The sequence below is a fragment of the Heterocephalus glaber genome, unplaced genomic scaffold (genome assembly GCF_053883595.1).
Source record: "Heterocephalus glaber isolate CG9 unplaced genomic scaffold, H.glaber_assembly_v1.0 deba00001457, whole genome shotgun sequence".
Lineage (NCBI taxonomy): Eukaryota > Metazoa > Chordata > Mammalia > Rodentia > Bathyergidae > Heterocephalus > Heterocephalus glaber.
Window position 1 is genome coordinate 29,841,075 of NW_028258305.1, and position 26,275 is coordinate 29,867,349.

The 26,275-nt window shown below is 45.4% G+C and overlaps 1 protein-coding gene and 1 pseudogene across 1 annotated transcript in view; both read right to left on the reverse strand.

Moving 5' to 3' along the window:
• Positions 1–1,725: 1,725 nt before the first annotated feature.
• Positions 1,726–10,189, reverse strand: LOC147827013 (small nuclear ribonucleoprotein G pseudogene; annotated as a pseudogene).
• A 1,100-nt stretch (positions 10,190–11,289) lies between these two features.
• Positions 11,290–26,275, reverse strand: part of Galm (galactose mutarotase) — a 79,580-nt gene continuing 64,594 nt past the window's right edge. The window contains exons 5-7 of the mRNA XM_004839319.3: positions 14,772–14,913; positions 12,102–12,276; positions 11,290–11,498 (exon numbers count right to left, since the gene is read on the reverse strand). Of these exons, the coding sequence (XP_004839376.1) occupies positions 11,421–11,498; positions 12,102–12,276; positions 14,772–14,913 (395 nt within the window). The 3' untranslated portion in view covers positions 11,290–11,420. The remainder of the gene's footprint in view (positions 11,499–12,101; positions 12,277–14,771; positions 14,914–26,275) is intronic.

Here is a 26,275-nt window from a genome sequence, read left to right on the forward strand (position 1 = left end):
TTTGACAAGTGAAAAATGTTTCTTTTTTTCCCCTCGTACCAGGGATTGAACTCAGGACCTTGCACTTGCCAGGCAGGTGCAGTGCCACTGAGCTACATCCCCAGCCTGTGTAAAATGTTAATAAATGAATTAATGCATTTTTTATTTTTTGTGGTACTGGGGATTGAACACAGGGGCACTCTTATCACTGAGCTACACCACCCCCCAGCCCATTTTATTTAATTTTAGTCTGAGACACTGTCTAGGCTGGCCTCAGACTTACAGTCATCAGCCTCCCAAGTAGTCGGGATGAGATGCACATCACTGCCCTTCTTGAGTGAACTCCAGTCTACTAAACCAAGCATAGGAAACGAATTTCTTCTGAGACCTTTGTAATCACCACATCAAGTGAAAGCCCCCATTTTCTTTTGAGGGGCCTGTAAGACTGACTGCAGTCGGCATCAGCCTGCAGAGGATTGAGACCCTGCAGGCCATGTTCAGTGTCCAGCTCCACTTTGCAACCTTGCACCAGGTTTTCTCTCCTTAGCTGGGTTAACTCTGGAGTTCTGCTCGTCTTGAGGGTTCTGCAAGGAGAAGGTGTGGCCACTTTCAGGGCAGAGAGCATTCTCTGTAGGAGGGCCACAGGCTCACCTGTCACCAAGAGCTCACGAGCCCGGTGAGTCACCCTGCCCTAGGTCACGTTGGAGGTTCACCAGCTTCCATTTCATGACTCAGCTGCCTGAGGCTATGTCTTGCCCATCTGTAGATTTTCTCTGGTAGGCTGCTACTGTGCGCGTGCGTGTGTGCGTGCGTGCGCGTGTGCGTGTGTGTGTATGTGTGTGTGTGTGTGTAAGGGAGACAGACAGATAAGGTCCAGCTTTGTAACAGGCTGGCCTGGAATTGCTGTGTAGCCCATGCTGGCCTTAAATTTGGGATCCTCCTGCCTCAGCCTCCAAGTGTTGTAATTATACATTACATGTAGGCTGTCATGCCCAGCTGCTGGGTTGTACTTTTTTTTGACTCAGGATATCACTGTATAATCCAGGCTGGCCTCAAACTATTGGCGATCCTCCTGTCTCAGCCTCCCGAGTGCTGGGATTACAGGTGTGCACCACCACACACGGCTGGGTTGTGCTTCTTAATGATGAAGGAGGTGGCTGGACACTTTACACAAAGACTAATCTGTTAATTTTTATTTTAAGTTGTAGCATATCTTTAAGAAATAAATTGTAGAAATGACAAATAATAATGTCGGGAAAGAAAATGTATGCAGTAGATGTAGTTGGCATGGTGGTATATACCTACCTGTAGGCAGGGAACAAATAGAATAAGGGTCCCATCAGGTGTTAGTTATTAAAGAGATCAATAGAAAATCTTACTAAAATAAAAAAAAAATAGAAAATCTTACTCAAAGCGACTTTTGCCTCTGCAGTTAGATTTGAGCTGGTTAAAAGGACAATGGGAAAGAAACCAGACCTAGAAAGGCAATTAACATAAGAATTTACCAGAGAAAGAGCTGATAGACGAAGCTCTGAGGGAGCCATAAGCATGAAAAACCAGAAACCAGAAGCATAACTGCCCCGCTTCCCCCACCTCTAATAAAATGCATAGGAGACAAGGGGCGGCACCTAACTCTTAGCGTGTGAAAATACACCCGTGCATTTATATACATATGTATATATTTCTCAGTATAGGGTTAGGGTTGTTACAGCCGTTTCAGCGAAAAGAATCATGCTACAAAAAATGTCCAAATTAAAAGTCCTTTAATAGCCGGGGACCAAAAGGTGAGCTCTCACTCTTAACTCCTTTTGGTACTGAGCAAGCAGGGAAGCCCAGTTTTTAAAGGGAAAAACCACACAATAGAATGCCATGGTCTCATCTTTGAGCAAGCACAGGGCTAGCTATAGAAGCAGATAGCAAGTTAGATTAAAATCCAATATTGGGATCTGGCAGGAAATTCCTATCTTTATGGTTAGGGCCGCAGAATAACATGCCCTGTCCTTTGTTCTTAACCACAAGACAAGATATGTTCTGTCCTTTGATCTCAACCACAAGGTAAGCTATGTGCTGGTTAACTAATCATTTTGAACAAGCAATCTGGGGAGGAAAAGGGGGTAAAGTTCAGGCACAGGCTATTGGGGAGTTTCTGGCTAATTCACATACTTCAGGGTCACCATATTACTGCACTAGGTATACACATCCCCCTAGTTACTAACTTCATACTGCTTTTCTCTACCCCTCACCAACGTATGCATGACAAAAGGGCAGGAAGGAATCAAATGAAGCCCACCAGAAAGAATGCGCCTGAGGGCAAAGGTGCCCAGGTTAGGGCTAAAGACAGCCAGGCAGCCAGGCAGATTTTGACAAGCTCCAGGTGCCCACATGGAGGAAAGGGTCACTAGTCCTAATAAGTAGCCAGGGATAAGAGCTCGGGTATCCACCTTTCCATAGTCCCCGCCCCATCTGTGGGACAGTTTACTGTCTGCTGCTTTTTCCTCCCTACAAATAAATCACCTTCCTTTTGTAAACTCCGTCTCTAATTCATTATTGGTGCTGAGCTTTTGATCCTAGACAGCTGCTCACCCTGGACACAACATACCTGTAATCCTAGCCATCTGGGAGGCTGAGCGAGCTGGATCAAAAGTTCAAGCCCAGCCTCAATGTCTTAGACAGAGGGAGGGGGTGTATAGCTCAGTGTCTGGGAACCCCTAGATAGCTGGAAAGACGAAGGCACTATTAGAAGCGAAGGACTTTCAACCCCACCATCCGGCCTGTGGGTGGGGGCAGGTCCCAACTGATCTCAGTGGCCAGTGATTTAATTAAGCCTGTGCCATGAAACTCCATAAAACCCCAAGACCCCAAGACTCCATAAGATCCCAAAGGCCAGGGAGCTGGTGGCTAGCTGAGTAGCTGGAGAGCGGCGGGCCTAGAGACAGCATAGAAGCTCTGTGTGCCTTCCATGTGTCTTGTGCAATGCAGCTAGCTGTGTTCCTTCTCTCTCCTCTTTCCTCCCCTCTCTTCTTTGCAGTACTGGGGATTTAAACCAGGTCCTTTGTACTGAACCACATCTTGGCCTTTTAAAAAATTTCTTTATTTTGAGACAGTGTCTTGCTAAATCCTAATTTGCTCAAGCTGGGCTCAAATTTGGTATTATTCTGCCTCAGCCTCCCAGGGTGCTAGAATTACATATATGCACACTCCCAGCCATCTTCAACTTGAAAATCTTCAGAATAACGCTGAGAGGCAGGAGGATCACCATGCGTTTGAGGCTAAATTGAGCTACCAAGTAAGTTCAAGGCCAGCCTGGACTACAGAGGGAGTCCTGTCTCAAAACAACAACCAATAACTTCAGAATAATTATCTCTGCCCTTGGATGCCAAGATTATTGGTAGCATTGCCGGGGCCTGGCCAAGACATTCTTCTGGTTTGGTAAGACTTTTCTCTATGAGTCATTCCTTGACAGAGTGCTTTGTAAATTAGGAAGCAAATTCTGGCCAAACTCATTAATTTCTTACCAATATTGGTGAGCGCAGTGAGACAGGGAAAGCTTTTACTGTATGGCAGTACTTCTCATCCCTAGTTTTTTTTTTTTTGTACTAGGATCATCCGGGGACCTTAAAGAGATTCTAACGAAATCAAAATCACTAAGAGGGAAGCCTGGGCATTAACTGTGTAATAACCTCCCTGGTATTATGCAACCAGGATTGCAAACCACCACTATAGGCTCCTGTTTCCTTATTAGGAACCTCTGCCTCTGTATAGCTTAGCCTGGTTTACTGCTGCTGTGATAAGTCAGCCAGCAAGACTCACTTGTGACTCAAGGGAGATTTCTATGTATTCTTCCTTACCTAATCAAACAACCTTTCTTTCATCAAACAGGCACAAACTGCGTTTTAATTTATATGAGTACCAGTAGAGGGCACTGTGCTCAAAGAAATACTAATCTAAAAAATTAAATTCCAGTATTTCCGTACGAGGTTTAACAGATTAAGTTAGGCCCAACCCTAAAGTCACGCCAGGCATAGCCTCTGGCCATCGCTAGTGCTTTAGAGCATCTGAGGCTCTTACTGGGTGCAGTTGTTACATTTTGCTGATGCACTGGTCCTCTTATTATGAAGCAGCTCTGTCTAGTACTATTTACCCAAAAGTCTGTTCTATTTGGTATTTAGATAGCGACTCCAGCCCTCTTCTGATTGATGTTGATATGGCTGTGTTTTGCGGCTGGCCGTTTGCTTTGGGTTTATTCCATCTTGGAATCCGTGGTCAGTCTGGACCCTCATCCCGGGTGAGCAGTCAGCGGTCGCTCACGCTGGTGGTCTCCTCTGGTGACAGGTCTTATTTCTCCCGCTGCTTTCAGTTTTTCTCTTTGCTTTTGGCATCCAGCAGTTTAAATATGGTGTACTTAGGTGGGGATCTCTTTATATTCATCGTTCCTGAATTTTGTCGAGTTTCTTGGCTGTTTAGGTTAATGGGTTTTTAAAAAAAAATTTGAGAAGTTTTCTGCCATGATTTCCTCAAATTTTTTTTCTTCCTTGCACACATGCTTGATGTCCCGGTCTCCAGGATTCTCTTCTGCTCACTCTCTTCCATTTGTTCCCCTGACTGAATAATTCCTATTAGTCTATCTTCAGGTGTACTTATTTTCTTCTGCCATCTCAGATCTAGATCCGAGCCTCTCTAGATAACTTTTCATGTATGATTGTACTTTTTTCAACATCAGAATTTTTGCTTGGTTCTTTTTTATAATCTGTATGGAGTTTTATTTAGTTTTAAATTTTCATTCTTCCGTACTGGGGATTGTACCCCAGGGCCTTTGCACCAAGTTACATCCCCAGCCCTTTTTTAATTTTTTGAAACAAGGCTTTGCCAAGTTGCCCAGGTGGGACTGGAATTTGTGATTCTCCTGCCTCAGCCTCCTAAGTGCTGGGATTTGGGGAATGTGCCAGCACGCCCAGCTCATCTTGTGTTTATCTTTAGTCTACTTTTAGGGGGATGCCCTGTCTGTGGAGGGTAGTGGCCAACCAGTAACTGCAGAGGTTGTGCTCAAATACCAGTCAGTGTGATCTCTGCCCTGTTGATGGATCTGTCGAAGTTCGAGGTGAGTGATGTAAGCACTCAAGGCCAACCTCAGATCTGTCTCGACTTCTCCTTTTTGCTGAGCACCTCCCCCCGCAACACACACACCTTGTGTTTTTGTTGGTGCTGCGCTTTGAACCCGGGTACTTGCACCTTAGGCAAGTGCTCTGCCACTGCGACACACACCCTGCTTTGCCAAGCCTTATTTCCTCACTTCTGCATATGCATGGCCAAGGGTGCCAGTGGCTTGGACCCTTTCTGATTGCTGGTACTCGTGTGCAGCCTCTGCACTGCTTGCCTGGCTGTAACCTTGGGCTTCTGGGGCCCTGGGCCCTCCCTGCTCACACAGCACCAAGATCACTGCTTCAGCTCCATGCTGCTGGGCACAGCCATCACTCACCACTCTGAGTGGAGTGAGCCTCCTGCCAACCACGGCAGCTTAGTCTTGTTTGGTCCTGGCAGAACCGCCACAGTGCTAGGCAGGAGGAATGAGAAGGGGAACAGTTCCAGGCAGGAACACTGTGGACCCCCACTGTCCCTACCAAAGTCCAGAGTTTCTCAAACATCAGCACATCTCCAAATGGAATGTTTGGATGTCTTTGATCAGGTTCTAGAGCAACAAAATCATCATTATTTTTTCTTTGCGGTACCAGGGATCGAACTCAGGACCTTGTGCTTGACAGGCAGGTGCGGCACCACTGAGCTATATCCCTGGCCCTGTTTTTTTCTTTTTGAGACAGGGTCTTGCTAAGTAATTCAGGCTGGCCTTGAACTCACTATGTAGCCCGGACTGGCCTTGAACTTGAGGCGATCCTCCTGCCTCAGCCTCCTGAGTGCTGGGATTACAGGCACACACCACCACACCCAGTTTAGAGCATCAAAATTGTTCTGTCAATCTTCTCCAGCATTATAATTGCCTTTTTCAGAGAACATGCTGACCTCCTTACTTGAGTACAGTTGGAGCGTTGCCCAAAGCATCTGTGAGTACTTATCACTAGGTGACTGAAATGGAGATGCTGGAATTGGCGAAGAGAAATGCCTCAAATGGAAGAGGACTGTGCGCCTGCCACAGTGCCCTAATAACCTCTTACAAACCTTGTTCCAAGGCTTCTAACATGGTACAATTTCCTCTTATTACCAGCATTGCAACATTGTCCTCTTGCCCACTAGTTGCCATCTCTACTCATTCATCTGTCACAAAATTCATAAATTATAGTCCACACAAAATTCCTTGGACATGTCTGCCACTGTTTAATTTCAGTAACCTCTTATCCATAAAATGTTCAGCTCTGGCCGGGCATGGTGGCACATATGCCTGTTATCCCAGCACTCGGGAGGCTGAGGCAGGATCACTGTAAGTTCGAGGCCACCCTCGGCTACATAGTCGGTTCAAGGCCAGCTTGAACTACATAGCAAGACCCTGTCTCAAAAAACCAAAACCACAAACAAAAAATGTTCAGCTCTGGAGGGACAGCTTTGTATATTCTGTAGGCTTAAAAGTGCTTTAAAACGAGCCGGGCGTAGTGGCTCACGCCTGTAATCCCAGCACTCGGGAGGCTGAGGCAGGAGGATCACCGAGAGTTCGGGGCCAGCCTGGGGTACATGGTGGACCCTGTCTCAAACAAACCCCAAAACAAAAACAAAGAATAAATAAATAAAAGTGCTTTAAAATGGAAATGTCCTGGTTTTTCATGTCCTACTTTTTTTTTTTTTTTTTGGTACCAGGGATCAAACTCCGGACCTTGTGCTTGCAAGGCAGGTGGCAGAACCACTGAGCTAAATCCCTGGACCCTCATGTCCTACTGTTTTGTAAACTATATTCATTGGGTACATGCTACTGAGTTGTCCTTTGCCTCACTAGCCAGTATTTACTGACACTTTACTTTTCGAGGACTGGACTGTCTTTGGTCACCTAGTGGGCGTAGTAGTTCAGCCTGCATGGTACGCCATCTGAGTCTCTACAGCACTGTTTGTGCCATTATTACACTATTATTATAGCTTGTAATTTTTTTTTTTGGTACCAGGGATCGAACTCGGGTCCTTGTGCTTGCGCAGCAGGCAGTGAAACCACTGAGCTAAATCCCCGGCAGTGTTTTATTTCTTGCTCAAGGCTTCAGTGAGTTCATTATAAAAATCAGAAATGGGTCGGGGATTTAGCTCAGTGGTTTTGCCGCCTGCTGCGCAAGCACAAGGACCTGAGTTCGATCCCCGGTACCAAAAAAAAAAAATCAGAAAATACTATGATCACACTCATGCTGTCACTCTGCAGGTCTCAACCACGGAGAAGGCCTTTTCTTTTTTTGTTCTTTTCGAAGGTCTTTTCTCAAACAGTTTTCAGTTGTGTTTCACAAACAAGGATAGACTGCCTGCTTCCACGCACAAAGTTCTCCTAAGTTTTGCTTTCATCAGATTTATGGTTTAACAACTTAGCCTTTTTACTTTCTTTCCTACACAATTAATTGAAATACTAGTACCTTCTGTCCGTGCCCTGCAGGTGAATATCCTTGCTTGGACTACTGAGCCCTGGCCTAGTATAAAAACAATTCTTTTTGAGGAGAGAGGGGAGAAAAAAATATATATTTTCGCTGATAAATGTATTCTCAGTGCTAGAGGCTATTAAGTTAACAGCTAATTTATAGTTGTTAGGTTTACTTGTAAATAAGAAAATATTCTTTCTCCTCTGCTGTTTCATAAAATGACTGTGGTTCCTAAAATACCATAACCTTGCATTGAAAAATTAATGAAACTGGTACATGGGTTACAGTCAGCTTAACAGTTCACCCCTGAGACCTCTTGGCTAATGCACACCGGGGTAATTCCAGAGTGGAGAGAGTCGCAGAGAGGGCCTTGCGGAAGAGAAGGGAGCAAACCTCACTGTGAGAAGACATCCGAGCATGTGCACTACTACCGGGCTGCAGTGTGCAGAGTCACGACATAAATCACAACAGTGATTCCCCTCCATCCTCATTTTAGTGACTGAAATTTTTTCAAATTGCAAAAGGATGATGTTTCTCTTTGACAATTCACATTGCACCACTAAAGTAAAAAGTCAAAGTTCCTCTTTCCCGTCCAACTTCTACTTCCCAGAGGTCTCTTGTCAAAAGTGTGATATGTTCCTCCAGACTTTACAAATAAACATGTTTTTGTTTTGTTTTACAAAACCAGGACAGGCCTGGCATGGTGGCACACGCCTGTGATCCCAGCACTCGGGAGGCTGAGGCAGGATCACCACGAGTTCGAGGCCAACCTGGGCTACATAGCGAGGTCAAGGCCAGCCTGAATTCTCTATATAGCAAGACCCTGTCTCAGAAAAAATCCAAAATTCTCCTCAAAAGCAGGACAGTATATGTATTATTTGACCCCCCGCCCCACCCCCCAGTACTAGGTATTGAACCCAGGTCCTTAGTACTGAGCTACATGCATCTCCAGCCCTCTCTCTCTCTCTCTCTCTCTCTCTCTCTCTCTCTCTCTCTCTCTCTCTCTCTATATATATATATATATATTTTTTTTTTTTTTTTTTTTTTGTACCAAGGATTGAACTCGGGTCCTTGTGCTTGCACAGCAGGCGGTGAGACCACTGAGCTAAATCCCCGGCTCCAGCCCTCTATATTTTGAGCCGAGGTCTTACCAAGTTGCCTTGGCCTGGCTTGAACTTTCGATCCTGCTGCCTCGGCCTCCTAGAATGCTGGGATTACAGGCATGGGGCACCATGCCCCATTTTACCTCATCCTTTTTAATGATCACATAGTACTGCCAGGGATTTAACTCAGTGGTTCTGATGCCTGCCTCTCAAGCACAAGGTCCTGACTTTGATCCCTGGTACCCCCCCAAAAAACCCATAGCATCCCACTGAATGGGTTATCATTCATCCATTTCTGTCTGGATGGCATTAGGTAATTTAAAAGCTTTTCTTTCTTTTTTTATTTTTTTTGGTACAGGGGATCAAACTTGGGTCCTTCTGCTTTCAGGGCAGGTGGCAGAGCCACTGAGCTAAATCCCCGGCCCAAAAGCTGTTCATTATTACCAATTAGGTTTCAATGAATGAACACAGTTGTCTGAATGTTTCCTTTTACACATTTTTGCTAGTATTTCTATACAATCTAGATGTGGAATTATTAGATCATAAGTTTTGCAAGTTTTTCATATTTACCTTCGGACTAATCTCCCTCCAGAAAAGCATCAATTTATGTTTCTACCAATAGTGATTGAGTAGAAATTCTTCATTTATCAACACTGTATGTTATGAACCTTCTCATTCTTTAGTATGGTGCCCACAGAACATACACTGGGCTTCTTCTCAGAGGGTACAGTCATGCGCTCTACATCTGGCACTTTTGTAGCAGCGTGACTTTCTCCAGCCTGTGACCTCTTCACAGGGACTTCACCACCTCATGCAGAGCTGTAGGGGTCAGATGAAGCAACCCATTCGGACTCTCACAGTTATTACAATGAAGTGCAAATGAACAGTTTTCCTAATGGAGGAGGTGATAACAGTAAGAATTTAATTGTCCAGAGGTTCGTAGGAGGAAGTGTGAAAGAAGTAGAAATTGCTGCAAACTCTGAAGCAGTTGATCTGGTTAGCCCTCCAGGTCCTCTCGAACCCAGCCAGGAGGAGAAACAGGACTGGAGCACCAGGCTCCCAGCATTTGCTGCTCTGGCCAGCTTGAACATTTCTTGAAACCCTTTCATACACTTCATCATAACTATAGGGAGGGTGTGGGCTCGAGGAAAAAGAACTTGAATAATGGCCTAGCTTTGGGTCCTGCCCTGCAGATGTACATTCATATTCTAGGTAACTGCAGTTCCCTTCATCTCCCAAGTGAGAACACTGAGGTCAAGCAAAACTGGCAGAACCGAAGTCAGTGGCTCAGCTCAGGGCTGCCAGTTCTGTACTAACAGTTTTGCATTTATTAGTCTCGTCTTCCCCAGATAGTCAAGTGTTATTCCTGAGAGAACAAAATACTTCTCAATACTTTACATTGTGAGGCCCAGTGGAGCCAGGGATTTAGCTCAGCGGTGCCGCTGCCTGCCCCACAAGCGCAAGGTCCCGAGTTCGATCACTGGTACCAAAAAAAAAAAGGCCCAGTGGAGGACTATACACTGTAGGTTCTCAGAAAGTGCACGATGAAATGAATTTAAAAAGTGTCTAGTTTATTGTTGGTTGCAGAGAAAGAGGAGGTATGGACAGCCCAATAGGTTGCCAGTTAGTGGCCTTCCTCTAGGAAAATCTTGGGGCTTCCATTGGAGAACAGATTCCAGAACACACACTGTACACTTGGTCCACTTCCCACAGTCCGTGCCAATACTTAATGACAGAAGGAACTGGAAGCTTCTGAAGATGCAGATTGTGGTTTTATTTCAACTGATTGTAGTAGACAGTAGTATAAAGTACATTTCTTTAAAAAATCACCGGCCCAAGCCCATCGTTGATGATGTGATTATCTAGAAGGGGAGCCTCCAGCCTCCTCTATGAAACTCACACTCGGCTCCTGTCCCTTCTTTCATGTCTTGGCCAGCCTGGGCTTTCTTTTTGTTTTTTCTTTGTTTGTTTTTGGTACCGGGGATTGAACTCGGGTCCTTGCGCTTTCGGGGCAGGCGGTGGAACCACTGAGCTAAATCCCCAGCCCTTCAGCCGGGGCTTTCTCAGTCAACTTCAAACGCAAGGGCTCTAAAGACAGATTGCTAAGAGTCACCTCATCCCCATGCGTGCTATGAAAGCGAACGTGAGAAGACTGGGTGGCCATCAACAGCTGGAGCACAGGGGCTGGATCCCTTTATGCTCCTCGGTGACCCTGGGACTGAACTGAAGTCTCAGCTAAGACTTTCGCTGGCTTGTGAGATGAGTCACTCAACCTGAGTCTCGGCTCTGTCGCCAGTCACCTGCTGCTTTGCAGGACAGAGCGAGTGCTCATCTGTGCACATGCCAAGCAAGGTACTGAGACCTCAGAGGACGCTGGAGAGCTTTGAGAGAGACTGGGAGAAGCGCTGAGAAAGTGGTAAAGAAAGGGCGGGAGGGAGGGAGGAAAGTAGAAAAGAATGAGGCCATGTGGAGCCATGGCACCTGAACAGCATGAGAGTCCCAGGGAACCACTTCTGGGCTAGGGTCAGGCCTGGGGTGGTGACACTGGTGGCTGAGTTCACTCGTCCTCTGAACCACCAGAGAACAGAGCTTGTCACTGGATATCGCCTACAGCCAGTCACTCAAAAAGGAAATCAACATTCAGACTATTATCGTGACAGCTGCCATTTGTAGGATTTAATGAGCAGGATCACTTTGCAAGCTTCTACGTCTTCACCTCGTCTCTGGACAGGAGACAAAGGGGTCCCAGCCTGGCCCTGGACCAGGCTGTCATCTTCACTCTTCCTTAAGCCACAGAAAACTTGAACCAGGTGGTGTGGTCATACTCCTCTCCAGGCCGCAGAAGCACAGGAGGGAAGTGGGGCTGCAAAGGGAAAAACGACATGGTGACACCCGCCAGCCTGGGCCGCACCAGGGTGCGCTTCTGGACTGGTCTCTAAGACCAGGGCTCCGTGGACCAGTGCCAGCATGGGAACACTGTTACGGTTTGCAGTGAGATGAAGAATTTGAGCTGGAATGAAAATCTTCATCACCAAGCACACTTTGTCAAAGCAGGACTGTCTTCTGGAGGAAGCAGTATGTTGGGTTTATGTTCTAGAGCAAGGTGTAAGCTTCTCAGCATGGGCCGCACTTTGAGGAGCATTGCTGTAAATGGTATCTAAAAACGAAAGTTACAAGGGAGCAAACAGGAAGAAAAGATATGGAGGAGCTGCTTTAAAGTCTGGTTGAAGAAGATAAACGGGTATTGACAAGGAGAAATGTTACACCACATAAGGGTTTCGAAGGTACAGAATTGGAGTTTTCTAAGCACATGGAAATGCCATGCCATTAACTTGGTGGTGGGTTTTGTGTGTTTGGCATGACTTGGAGAAGAGAACAAACACGGACTTTGGGATCACGAAGTCTCGCTTGAGTGTCGTGGCCACGTGTGTGACCTCGGACTCCGACAAGCCAGTGTGCGGCTTACCTGATTGACTGCGTCAGGCCAGTTCTGTGTCTCAAGGCAGAAACCGGAGTGCTTAGGGTAGACCGCTCCGCCCTTGCCCTTCAGAGTGCCATCCAGGAAGTTGCCCGTGTAAAACTGGACACCAGGCTGGGTGGTGTACACTTCCAGGACCCGCCCGCTGCCATGGTGGTGCACCCTGGGGATAAAGATGAGGCCACCTATGGGTCCAGGCTGAAAAACGGGCAGTGAGGGGTAGAAGCTGGGGAGCAGCATTGGGACAGGAACCAGACCTAGCCGCAGAGCAAGGACAAGGTGCATGGAGGAGACAAGGGGAGGGAGAGGGGACAGACACTCTCATAGCAGTTTCTCTAATCCTGGCTTCTCTGGGGAATGGCAAAGCAGACTCACACGGCCTGGGCAGTTTCAGAGTCCAGGAGGGGCTGAGGTTATATATTCACTATTTATATTGTGGTACTGCAGATTGAACCTAGGGCCTTCGCACTGAGCTACATCCCCAGAACTTTTCTTATTTCTGAGATGGTCTCTCTGAATTGCTAAGGTGCTCAGGCCAGGCTCAAACTTGTGATCTTCCTGGCTCAGCCTCTCAAGAGTGTTGGGATTGGAGATGTGTGCCACCATGCCCTTTATCTTTTGCAGTCCTGGGGATTGAACCTAGGTCCTCTCATGTGCTAGGCAAGTGTTCTCCCCGTGAGCCTCACGCCCAGCCCATGGGGCCGAGATTATTTTTGCACATAGTTCTTTTTTTGTTGTTACTGGGGATCAAACTCGGGACCTTGTGCTTTTGAGGCCAGCACTGACTGAGCTATGAGATTTTTTTTTTTCTGGTAGCAGGGATTGAATTCACGATCTTGCACTTGTGAGTCAGCCAGTGCCACTGAGCTAAATCCCCGGCCCCTGAGATTCTTTTTCTTTCATTTTTTGTTTTTTTCAGTATCGAGGCTCAAACTTGCGCTTTCGAGGCAGGTGCCGGAACCACTGAGCTAAATCCCTGGCCCTTCTTGTGTGTGGGTTTTTTTTTTTTTTTCCTTGAGATTCTTTTTCATAGAGTTGGAGTTCTCTGCTTGGCCTGGTAGGAGAACTAGTCACATTTGATGAAAGATGTTTCTCTGAATTAAACTGTTCCTCTCCCAGGGGCTTGAGCAGGCTGGTTAGTCTTCCTAAAAGTTCTATTGTGGGTTTCCAATGATTCACTGTGTCCTTTTTTCTTTTCCTCCAAGGCCCAGCTGGCCTTGAACTCCTGGCAATCCTCCTGCCTCAGCCTCCCAGCCTGTACCACCAGGCCTGGTCTTCTTTTCTTTTTTAATAAATGAGCCCTTTACAGAGGTGACCTCCTACTTGGATCTTTACTTGCTATGGAAGGGATATAGATAGATAAATACCTAGCTAGAGATGGTGCATGCCTGTTATCCTAGTTACTCCAGAGGCTGAGGAGGGAGGATGGCAAATGCAAGGCCAGACTGAAACTTAGCAAGACCCTGTCTCAAATTTTAAAAAGGGCTGGAGATGTAGCTCAGTGCAAGGCCCTGTGTTCAATGTCCAGTAACACACACACAGAGCAGGGGAGGGGAGGGGAGGGGGATGGGTGGGTCTCACCAAGAGGCAAAACACACAGATACAAAAGTTAAACCAGGTGTGGTGGTGCACACCTGATCCCAGTACTCAGGAGGCTGAAGCAGGAGGATCACTGAGAATTCAAGGCCAGCCTCAGCTACATAGTGAGTTCAATGCCAGCCTGAACTGCATAGTGAGACCCTGTCTCAAAAAGTCAAAAAAGTAAAAAATAAAGAAGTGGGCAAAAGTTAAAACATCCCCCACAATATGCTGTCAGCAAAGAGGCTCAGCGAAAGATGACTGGAAGTGGAAGGCCAGGATTTGAACCAGTGAAGCGGGAGAGGCTTCTTTGCCGGCTGCTGTGGGGAAAGGAGAAAGAAGAGGAGGATCTGCCCTTCTTTTTGAGACAGGGTCTCACTACGTAGTTCAGGCTGGTCTTGAACTCACTATGTAGCCTAGGCTGGCCTCGAACTCATGGTGATCCTCCTGCCTGAGCCTTCTGAGTACTGGGATTACAGGCATGTGCTACCATGGCTGGCTGAGGAAGCGGACGAGAAACACAGGAGGAAGGAGCCTTGGGCAGGGGGGACAGACGGGACCCTGGTGTGGGGGCTCTGAGGAGGAGAGCGCTCGGGAATAGCGCTTTCCAGCTCTAACACAGTTTGAATCATTTTCTCTGCTTTCATTAAAATCTCCGGAGTCTATAAACATGGATTGGTTACTTGCTATCCAAGCATAGTATGAGGTAGAGGAAGGGATTCCCAAGATAAAGCTCCGAGGGTGGAGCTGGGGTGCACACAAACGTCGATCAAACCGGACCTCGGGTGGCGGGAGAGGTGAACGGGGGTCCTCAGCTCTGCCTGGGCGTGCACACCGGTCTTCAGTCAGGAAGAAGGAGGCTTCCCAAAACAGGGCAGGGAGAACAGGCAGCGCGGGGTAATGGGCGTGGGAAGGACGGAAGGTTCCCCAGCGCCTCCCCCGCGGTGCAAGAGCTAGGAAAACCTGGGCTTCTGGCTCCGTCGCCCAGCAAATGCTACTGATACAGCCAGGAGAAGAATCTCAAATGCAAATCCCAGTTCCTCCCCCGACCCACAGCGGTGTAAGTGAAAAGTACCCCACCTTGCACAAAAATGCTTTTCTTTAGACCTCTTCAGGCAGAAGTTGTGGTCGAAACCATCGATGTGAAACTCCTGCAGGTGTCTGCCCAGCTCCACTGCCTTTCTCAGGTCAAACGCCGTGCCCTGCACTGGGGCGATGTCACCTGGGGGAAGAAGGAGCAGAAAACAGCGTCACCGCCCAGACCAAAGCTTTACACAGTGTCCTGAAGACCCAGTGCTTCTGCTCTGCAGCCCTCATTCCAACTTGTAGAGAAGAAAGCAAGTGGGGATGCCAGGAAGGAAAATGATTTATTGGATTTCCTTGATTAGAATGTTATTATTATTTTTTTGAGACAGGGTCTTGCTAGCCCTGAACTCTGTATTTATTATAGCCCAGGCTGTCCTTACGTTCTTGTGATCCTCCTGCCTCAGCCTCCTGAGTGCTGGGATCATAGGCGTGCTCCACCATGCCCAGCCCATTGGGACATGTTATTGATTGCAAAATGCAGCAGCTATGATATTTGTAGTCATTCAAGAGTGAAAATGTACAGAAGAATAAAAAATCAAGAGAACATAATTTCCATCCAAGAGTCAAGTTGGATAAAGAGTGATGGCCATCCTAACCATTCACTCAATTGCCTTATTGACATTTCTTTATTTTTATTTCTGTGGTGTTGGAGATTGAATCTAGGTTGAAGCAAGTGCTCTATCGCTGAGCTTCAATCCCAGCTTACATTTCTAGCTTTCCTGCTGAAATATCCCAGGGCTCGGCACCGAACATTAGCGTTTGTCAAGGCTGTCAGGTGCTAAAAAAGTCCCAGTAGTGATTCCCAAAACATCTTAGCCATATCAGCCACACTGCCATGTGAGAACCCTCAGTTCTTTTTTTTTCCATATTAGGAATTGAACCCAGGGCTTTTGCACTGAGCTTTATCCCCAGCACTTTTTTTTTTTGGTGCTGGGGATCGAACTCAGGACCTTGTGCTTGCAAGGCAGGGAGCGGAACCACTGAGCTAAATCCCCGGCCCAACTCTCAGCTCTTAAAGGGGAGAGGGCTGAACAGGACTCCTGTTTTGGTGGTGATCACACAGCTACTGCCCAGTCAAGAGCATTACTTCCCAGAGTGACAGAACTCCAGGTGTCAGGACGAGGTTCGAAGCACTCATCTGGCCCAAAGTGCTCAGACAACAGACGAGGATACCGTGACCCATACAACCTGGTGTCATTAAGCAGCAACCTACGATGTGGATATATTTCATCAATTTAAGGCTCTTTTGGGCCGGGGATTTGGCTCAATGGTTCTGCCACCTGCCTCGCAAGCACAAGAACCCAAGTTTGATCCCCAGTACCAAAAAAAAAAAAAAAATTTAAGTCTCATTTTTCACATTCTTGAAAATCTCTGAAATCTCGTCATGATTTAATGGAGTGTTTTCTTCACGGTGTGTAAAATAATGGTGAGCTTTATAACTGATGGCATGTTAGAGTTGATAAAATATGTAAAAATAGTTTGTCATGACTTCCATTCTCACTACAACCACTAAGCAAGTAATCAAGGTTTTGAGGGAGAAAGAGAGGAACTGGGATTTTCTTGTGAGGCACAGGAACTGGAGATTCGAAGGAGAGATCATTTCCCAGCAGAAACTCATGTGGGCTTCGCATTCTGCAAGGCAGAGTTATTCTGCTTCATCATCTTTCATTCTCTTCCTAACTCCCAGTTCTCTTCTTCCCTAGATGCTGGGCTGAGCCATTTCAAACAAAGGACACCAAATCATGGATTGAGCTCAGTTGAGGAAGCCAGACCGCAGGAGGAAGGCTGCAGGGCCTGCTCTGCCCAGTTCCGTGCACTGTCATAGCCACAGCAGGGCCATTCGTTGTGTCACTCTGGCGGGACCAACACTTCTGAAACACCTGCGGTAGGCCAGCAAGCGAGACGAACGAAATGTGTACCTGCCTTTACACTGCCTGCAGTGAGAGGAGAGAGGCGTAGGAACAGCTCAGTCATGGAGAGTGAGGTGCGCCAGAGACGCAGCCGCAAGGAGGGATACAAGCGATCGTGGTTGACACTGCAGGGGCTGAGTGAGCTGAGCCGCAAGGTGCCCTCCTCTTAGGCTGAATGGGTGAGCAAGACCGAAGGAGACAGCGTGAGTATAATGTGCATGTGTGTGTGCCTGCGTGTGTGTCAGGAAAAGGACAGAACATCTCAAAGGAAGGAAAGACCAGTACAGCTGGTTATGAAGTCACTGCTGAGCCCAGGTTTTCATCAGTGCAATGAAGTCAGATGATTGACTTTCAACCCCCTACCCCTCCTGCTGCAGAATTCTTTCAGGAAACTCAATACACAAAACATGCTTATATGCCTATGTTTACATGTGTGTACACAAGTAAAATATACTTACACAGAGCTCCAGCTGAAGCCAGTACAGGCTCTGAGCAGCCCAAGTGGGAAACCCCAGGGCAAGAGGACAGCAGAGGTCCACCTGAATTATGACCTATCCAGGAGTAACTAACTGCTTAGGTCAAGCACAAAGAATCCCAGGCCCCTCTGCAGCACGGCAAATGTCTAGCCATTCTTGGAAGAGGAGCTTTACATGGAATGCAATTTAGACCTTTTAAAAGTTTTCTTTTTGTCCTAGACCTGTAGCATATATCTGAGAGGTAAGTATAAATATTAATTGGTTAACATACTCTTTTAGTGTGATGACTAATTTTCCTTTCTGTGGTCAGACAGATATACTTGGGGAATTTGGCGCCTACTATTTTTAGGGGGAAAAGTCAGCATGCAAAGTAGGGTTGAAATATTAGGAGGCTAAGACGAATCCAGAACTTGTAACTTACCATTAAAATAAATAAGTAAAAGGAGAACCAATTTAGCAGCTTAAAGCCTTTGGTTGTGATTTTGTGGGTTCCTAAAAGATGAGAGAGGAAAGACAAATCTTTGGGCAAAAGAGGACGTACTTTTTTTTTTTTTTTCGGTACCAGGGATCAAACTCAGGATCTTGCACTTTCGAGGCAGGCGTAGTGCCACTGAGCTAAATCCCTGGCCCTAATTTCTTTCTTTTCTTCTTCTTCTTTTTTAATTTGTTTTTTTTAAGACTTCTTTTCAGGAAGACTATTTCATCTATATTTTTCTTACATTTGTTCATAAACAGTTGGGCAAAGAAATAATTTATGATCCCTTTCATTTCATCTGTGATAATTTCCATATACTCGCTGCTTCTTTTATGTATTGAACAGGTTAACTAATGCTTTATCCTTTTTTTGCTTGTTTTGCAGTGCTGGAGACTGAACCCCGGGCCTCATGCTTGCTAAACAGCCACTTTACCACTGAGCAGAGGCAGCTCTTGGATTGATTATTTATATTGTCTTTTCCTCCTCTCTACAAAATCATAATTTCTGCTTTTATTTTATTAATTTTTTTGTTCTTTCAGGTTTATTTTGTTATTTATTTTCAGGTTATTTTGTCCTTGAACATTTTCAAGTATCTTCCATTAGGTAAGTAGCTCATTTTTTTCACGCTTGGTATTTTAAAGATAGGTTCTCACCTGTAGGCCAGACTGGCCTCAAACTCATGATCCTAACCTCAGTTTTCCTCAGTAGCTGGGGTTATAGGTATGTGCCACCATGACCTGCCACACTTTCTTTTTTTTTTTTTTTTGGTACCAGGGATCGAACTCGGGTCCTTCCGCTTTCGAGGCAGGCGGTGGAACCATTAAGCTAAATCCCCGGCCCTAACACTTTCTTTTTTTATTACTATATTTTATTAGTACATGTTTGCCATACATAATGATCACACTTATCCACTTTCTTTTTTGTTTGTTTGTCTTTTTGGGTTTTTTGAGACAGGGTTCACATGTAGTTCAGGCTGGCATTGAACTCACAGAGGTCCTCCTGCCTCAGCCTCCTGAGTGCTGGGATTACAGGTGTGCACCACCATGCCCAGCTCTACTTTCTTGATTAATATAAATATAGCTAAATTTTTATTCTTTCAATACTTTAGTTATATAAGGTGTGAGGTATTTCCATAATACATAGTGAAATGTAATATTTCATTATTTTATATATTCCAATATATATTACTTTTTTATTATTTGTAATGTAATTATGTAGGTTTTTTTGTTTTGTTTAATTTTTTTCATGGTACTGGAAATTGAATCCAGGAAACAGTAAGCTACATCCTCAGCTTTTATTTTGAGACAGGATCTTGCTAAATTGCCAAGGCTGCACTCAAACTATGATTCTCCTGCCTCAGCCTCCCCTAGCTGGGATTACAGATGTGCATCACCAAGCCCAGCCTATATAGTTATTTTCTAGATATTCCTAGCTTGAAGATTTGATTTCCTTTTTTTTGGTACCAGGGATCGAACTCAGGACCTTGCACTTTCAAGACAGGCGTGGTGCCACTGAGCTAAATCTCCGGCCCTTGATTTTCTTTTTAATCCAAGTATTATTAAGGATGTTAAAATTTGTCAATATTGACTATCTTATATTTTATGAAAGTATCTGAGGTCATCTTTTTGTGATAATTTTTTTGGGAACTTTCAAATGTTAACTGCACCCTTTATCATTATGAGACATCTTCTTATACGCAATTTAATGTTTTCTGTCTTGGGTGGAGCTCAGTGGAGCACATGACTAGCATGCTTGAGGCCCTGGGTTCAAACTCCAGCACCACACAAAAGACTGAGACAACTTTCACTTTTGTTTTCCTGGTTTGCTTTTGTGTTCTTCTATATTTTCAACCTTTCTGAGTCACTTGGTTGGTAGACAGCATTCTACTGGGTTTTGACTTCTAGAATTAAATCCTAGAGACTGTTTAGTAGGGGCATTCAATGGAATCAAAATAACATGTATATGTTCTAAATATTCTTAGTTCTGTCATCATTTCTTTAGTGGTATACATCTCTATCCCTCTTAAAAATTATTTATTTACTTATTTTTTTAAAAAAAATTTATTTTGAGGCAGGATCTTGCTAAATTGCCTAGGCTGGGCTTGAATTTGTAATCCTCGTGCCTCAGCCTCTTGGAGAGCTAGGATTACAGTCACCACCATGCCTATAAGTTAGTATGCTTATAACTTTCTGTGTTTTTGACTTCCAGTTGTCATTTTAAATTTTTTAATCTTTTACTAGATAGTCTGTGTTTACTTGTGTTTTTCTGATAATTTAGAAGGTTTTTTTTTTTTAAGACAGGCTGGCCTTGAACTCACTATGTAGCTATTTTTTTTTCTGGTACCAGGATCAAACTCAGGACCTTGTGCTTGCCAGAAAGGTAAGGCAGCACTGAGCTACATCTCCAGGCCTTGAACTCACTATGTAGCCCAGGCTGGCCTCAAACTCATGGCGATCCTACTGCCTCAGTCTCCCTAGTGCTGGGATTACAGGTGTGCACCACCACACTCTGCAGCTTTGTATTTTTCAGTTAGTGACTTCATCTATATATAGTGTATAAGAAACTTCAGTGTTTATTAAGTAGCTTCAGTATAATATACAAACCTTTTTGTTAGAATTTGCTGTTATCTTAACCATCCTTCCTTTCCTCCTTCCTTTTTGCTACCTGAGTTAGATTTCCAAAACTTTCAACTGAAGGTATTCGGGTAGAGGCACTTGATTCCCAGTAGATGGTGCCAGAAACACAAAAGAAAGAACTACGTACACCCATCCACCTCACAGAGTTGACTCAGGCCTCTAAACTCTGATCAGTTCTGGGAGAATTAATAGTGAACATTTTGGGTCTCTAAGGATAAAGGGCAAATCCTGGAAAGGAGTGACCCACCTGAGTGCTTAATGTCTTGTAAAGTTTCTTTGATCATCCTGTCTCTTGAACGAAATACCTGACACCCACAAGTTATAGGAGTTTAATTTGGCTCACGTTGTTGTTGTTACTGTTTACACAGGGTCTTACTATGTAGTTCAGGCTGGCCTTGAACTTGTGGCAATCCTCCTGCCTCAGCTTCCTGACTGCTGGGATTATAGGTTCGCACCACTATCTTCAGCTTGGCTCACATTTTAAGGGGATTCAGTCCATTGTCTGCTGTTTCCAAGGCAGAAATATGGCAGAAAGGCACAATGGAGCAAAGATGCATAGTTTATGGCAGCCAGGAAGTAGAGCAGAGGAACAACATCAAGGAAGAGGGCACCAGAGCCCAAAGCCACACCTCTACAACACACCCAGACAGACCCAGAAGTGTACTTTACTAATCCCCTGGCCAATCAAGTTGACAATCCAAATCCATTTTAACCATCACAGAGATTGGGTTTCATGGGGTGGGGAGGAGAGGCAGGTCTCACTATGTAGCCCAGGCTGGCCTTGAACTCATGGGTCCTCCTACCTCAGCCTCCCAGTGCTGGAAGTGCTGGGATCACAGGCATGTGCCATCATGCCCAGGTGAGACTGACTTTAAGGCAACAATGATACTTATGAAACAATTAGACTGGTAACTTTTGCTTTCTTCCTTATTATACGGTGTTCATAATATTTAATTCTTCTTAAAGTCATTCTTGACTCAAATTCTAACCCTCGTGTCAGGCGTTGTGTGATTGTTCCAGGTCAGTCAAGGTTGATCTCACATATTCCCATTAAGGTCTGACTCTAGGTAGAAGGCTAAAAGGAACAAAGAAAGCCATGGGATTTTCACAACTGAAAGAGGCAGGGCATATCCAGGTCCTGTTCTCCATATTGAGCAGTCTACAAGGCAGTGTTTGCCTCAGGTTTCCCCTCCATAAAACCAGCTGTTGTTCTTTGCTGCTTTAGGCATTACAAGAAAATATCTGATAAATGGTGTGCTTGGACATCCTCTGGAGATAGCATAAAAGCACCATCAGGATAATTTACATAACACAGAGCAGGGGCTAGACAGGGTAATATAAAAATTACAGAGAATCTCTGATTTAAAATTGGAAACAAGGGCCGGGGATTTAGCTCAGTCGTTCCACCGCCTGCCTTGAAAGTGCAAGGACCCGAGTTCGATCCCTGGCACCAAAAAAAAAAAAAAAAATTGGAAACATATTTCTAGAATTTTTTTTTGGACAGGGTTTCACTTTGTACTTAAGGCTGGTCTTGAGCTCACTACAGCTCAGGCTGGCCTTGAACTTGGAGCAATTCTCCTGCCTCACCCTCCCAAGATGCTGGGATTACAGGCGTGCATCAACATGCCTGGCTGGAAACAAGATAATTCTAAAATGAATTTTTTTGCTAAATGAGAACAGAGAGAGAGAGAGTGCAGTCTACCTCTTCCAGCTACACTCCCTCATGTGTTTAATTGTCAGGTATGTAGAAAACAGAATTTATCCCTCAGATTCATCACGTCTTTGGACCATTTTTCATAACTGGAATGTCCTTTCTGTGTCCATTACTCCCGCCACACCCTGACAAATCCAACTGATCACTTCAGAGTACTCTCTAATAATACCTCCTTTGCAAAGGAGTCTTTCTTTTTTTGTTGTTTTTTTTTTTTCAGATCAAGTCTCACTGTGTAGTTGAGGCTGGCCTTGAACTCGAAGCAATCCTCCTACCTCAGCCTCTATACCTGGCAGGAGTCTTAACTTTCTTAGCCAGAATGTATCCATTTTTCTGCTTTATTCCCATCTGCCTTAGAACAGACTTTCCCAAAACATTGATCACATTATGGGATAATTACAGGATTAGAGCAAGCTCTTTGGCTATAAGGAATGTGAGTCCCTAAAGGACAGGAATCGGGCCTTATTTATCTCTAGTTTCTGGGCCTTTCCTTGATTAAAAAACTGAAGAATGAATGAAGCAGAGGCAGAAGAAACAGGTATGATTGTGAATGCAGTGGATCCCATGAGAAAGTCAAAATGCAAGATCTAGAACAGCCCTTGGGAATGACCTTATCCAGACCCTGCACTCTGTGGGGAAAGGGACTTGCCAGTGGTGACACATCTCCAGCAAGTCCCGCCTCCACTCGGGTACTTGTCTACTTTCCACGTCGCTCCGGAGTGTCTGATTCGGTAACAGCCCCTTCCGCCCTGAGCGCACGAGTGCTCTTGATTTTTCTCACTAAGAATTTGGCAAATGAACACGCAGTTCTTGGGTTAATCTGCATATACGAGTTTGTGCTTTGTGCTAAGAATAGAAAGAGATGTCAAAATAGCTCTCTGAGCGAGGCTGAATACCGAAAAGGAAGTGGAAATGGAGAGGGCCCTCGGAGAGGATGTCACATCACACTCGAGAAGCCACTAGAAGGCTGGAGTGTTGTCGAAGAGCCACTGTTTTTATGAGGACTTCTTATCCTCCTGAATGTCGGCCAGATGTGCGTTATGGTCTGAGTAGAAAAGCCTGGCAGATGGGGTGGGGGGTCTGATGCAAAGATGGGGATACAGCTCGGAGGCAGAGGAGGAGCTGTAGGCAGCATTTCTGCTTCCTCATCTCCGGGAAACCTGCCTGCAGGCAGCAGTGTTGGCTCACTGAGGCTGCTTTCCTGGACACAAAGCGAGGCCAGAAGCTGCAGGGTGGCCCGTGTGAGGGGTACGGAGGTTAGGGTTTGTCAGAAGACAAGAGGAGGGAGAGGGGCAAGAAAGTTGAGAGCACCTGCAAAGGGGTGACTCTCATGAGGGATTCTGATCTCAGCTGGGGCTGAGGGAGGGAAGTGAGGTCAGGAGGGAGTGGCAGAGGACCACAGGACTGTCGGGGCTTGTGGCGCTGACAGTCACTGGAGCTGAAAGTCAGCCACCTTAAATGACGATCCTGGAAGGCTGCAGGGAGAAGCAATGACCAAGTCAAAGGTATGACCCTGAGACTCAACAGGCGAGCCACTGAGAAGGCTGAGGACAAGAGAGGTCAGGTATCACCACTTGGGATAATGAAATGGTCAAGAATTATGACAGGAGCGGATACCGTGAATGTAAGGCAGGAATAAAGGAAGTGACTGGAGGGGAGCTGTAGATAAACTCAACAAAGACAGTTCACAAGCTCACATGAATGTCACTCTGGGAGCGACAGTTGCCTCATTTTTGCCAGATGAAGTGGATCTGATTATTGCACACAAGACCTAGCATTCCAGATCTCTGTCACATGGGGTTAATCGCCCTCCTTCCAGGTACATTTTTTTTTCTTTTCTTTTTTTTTTTTTTTTTTTTTGGAGACAGGGTCTCACTATGTAGTTTAGGCTGGCCTTGAACTCACTATGTAGCCCATGCCGGCCTCAAACTCTCAGTGATCCTCCTGCTTCAGTGCTGGGATTGCAGGCATGCACCACCATACCCGGCTATCCATGTCCATTCTTTTTTTTTTTTTTTTTTTTTGGTACCGGGGATCGAACTCGGGACCTTGCACTTTCAAGGCAGGTGCTGGAACCACTGAGTTAAATCCCCAGCCCTCCATGTGCATTCTTGACAGTTTCAATTACCTACTCTCTGAAAGTGAAGGAAAAACTGCCCTAATGAACTCCATCTGCCTTGATCCCTATCTCTTATGTCACATAAGGGATTCACACATACATTCTGTGATGAAAAATTTGGTCTTTTTCCCACTACTGGTTGCAGTAGATCGCATTTTTCAAAGCCGGCCGCACCAGCTGTATTCCGTTCCACAGGTACTCATTACAATGTCCTGCTGACACTGCTTCACTGAACTAAGCAGCTTTTCTCTACAATGCTCTTCCACCATGATGTTCCTGCTTTAGAGCCATCCACCATGGACTTAATCCCCCCACACCATAAGCCAAATTAAATCTCTCCTTTAAATTTCGGGTGTCAGGTATTGTGTCTCAGGGACAGGAAAGCTGACTAGTACAGATAAGCCTTAGTAACTGCCTCAACCAATACAATGTGACACACATTTCTGCGATTTCTGGGGTCTGGTTACAAAATACAAAATGGCTTCAGCCTAGCCTCCCTGCTCTCCTCTCAAGACATCTGCCCTCAGAGCCACGCCCGCCATGTTGTCAGGGAGCTCAAATCACACGGAGTGGGCATGTGTGGTGTGCTTTGACTGACAGCCTCAACTAGGCCCCAACCAACAGCCAACATCAGCTGCCAAACATGTAAGGGAAGGGGCTTCTGAGGATTCCTACCCCAGCTTTAATCTTTAGTGGAGGGTCTAGACATCATGTGTGAGAATGATATGCCCTGTCTAAATTCCTGACCAACAGAAAGAATGAGAGGTAATAAATGAAGTGCTGGAGTAATTTGTTGTGTTTTTTTTTAATTTTTATTTTATTTTATTTATTTATTTATTTATTTATTTATTTATTTATTTATTTATTTATGGTACCAGGGCTCAAACTTGGGTCCTTGCGCTTGCAAGGCAGGCGACAGAACCACTGAGCTAAATCTCCGGCCCCATGGAGTAACTTGTTATACAGTCATTGATCACTAGTATAATGCAGTGACTAGTCCTGATAGGAGGCTAATCTCTCCCCATACCTCCCGTTTTTACATTGTGCAAAGTGCCTTTTACATCAAGAACACTAATTCTTTTTTTTTTTTTTGGTACTGGGGATCAAACTCAGGACCTTGAGCTTGTGAGGCAGGAGCCGCACCACTGAGTGAAATCCCTGGCCCAAGAACACTAATTTTTATGCACAGCCCAAGGAGACAGCCTATGCCTTTGTCACAGTGGCCCTTCCTCTGGGGATGGCTGAGTAGCGGGCTTCAGGAAGCTGTAGCTGCTAATGGGGTGGGGGGTAGGGGGCTCTTTTAGCAAGACAGATGTTGCTGCTGAATGTTCTTTCTTGTGTCAAATATTTTCCCTCCTTCTAGGAGTACATCCCTTAAGTATCAGTTGCTGTTAAAGTCTCAACTGACGATGAAAATTGCCTTTTAAAAATCTTTCTTCTTGGAATAAAGTTTATCTCAGCATAAAAAAAACAACACTAATTCTTGCAATTACTTTTGGGTGGGGAATAAACAAACACAAATTTGTTCACTCAACAACTTTTGAGCATCTTCTACGTCCAGAGTTAAAATAACCTCAGGAAGCCTAGAATCTGGTAGAAGAGACAGATTTAAAAAATGGAAACTTACAGGAGAATGTGACAAATTTAAGGAGAAGGACATTCATGAGCTCTGGTGGGCCTAGAATGGTCTTCCAGAGGGCAACAGGAGCCTGATCGTGGAGGGCTGGGTAAGTGGACCGGGTGCAGGACAGAAGAGCACGGGAGTGGGCACAGGCAAGGCATAGTTCTATTATAAATATCCTACAGGCTCCTCACTCTGACTTAATTTTGGGCCACAAAAGACTAAAGACACAGGACAGAGGTGAAACGATTTAACAGGTGAGCCCCTGATAAAACATAGACTACTGTTAACTTCTCTTCTTTTTTTGTACCACCAGGGCACAAACACTCAGAAAATTCACCTGGGATGAATTTTAATTCAAAGCCTTTAATTTCCCATGATCCGAATAATTCTCTTCTCTGCCCCGGGGGCCCTGTAGCGCTTGACTCTGAGGAGAGGGAAGCCGGTCACTGCAAGTGCCCCCAAAGCTCCTCCTTCACCCACTTTTAGGCCTTTCCTTCCGGCTCCAGCCACGTTCTACCTCATATTCACACAACCAACAGAAAGTCCT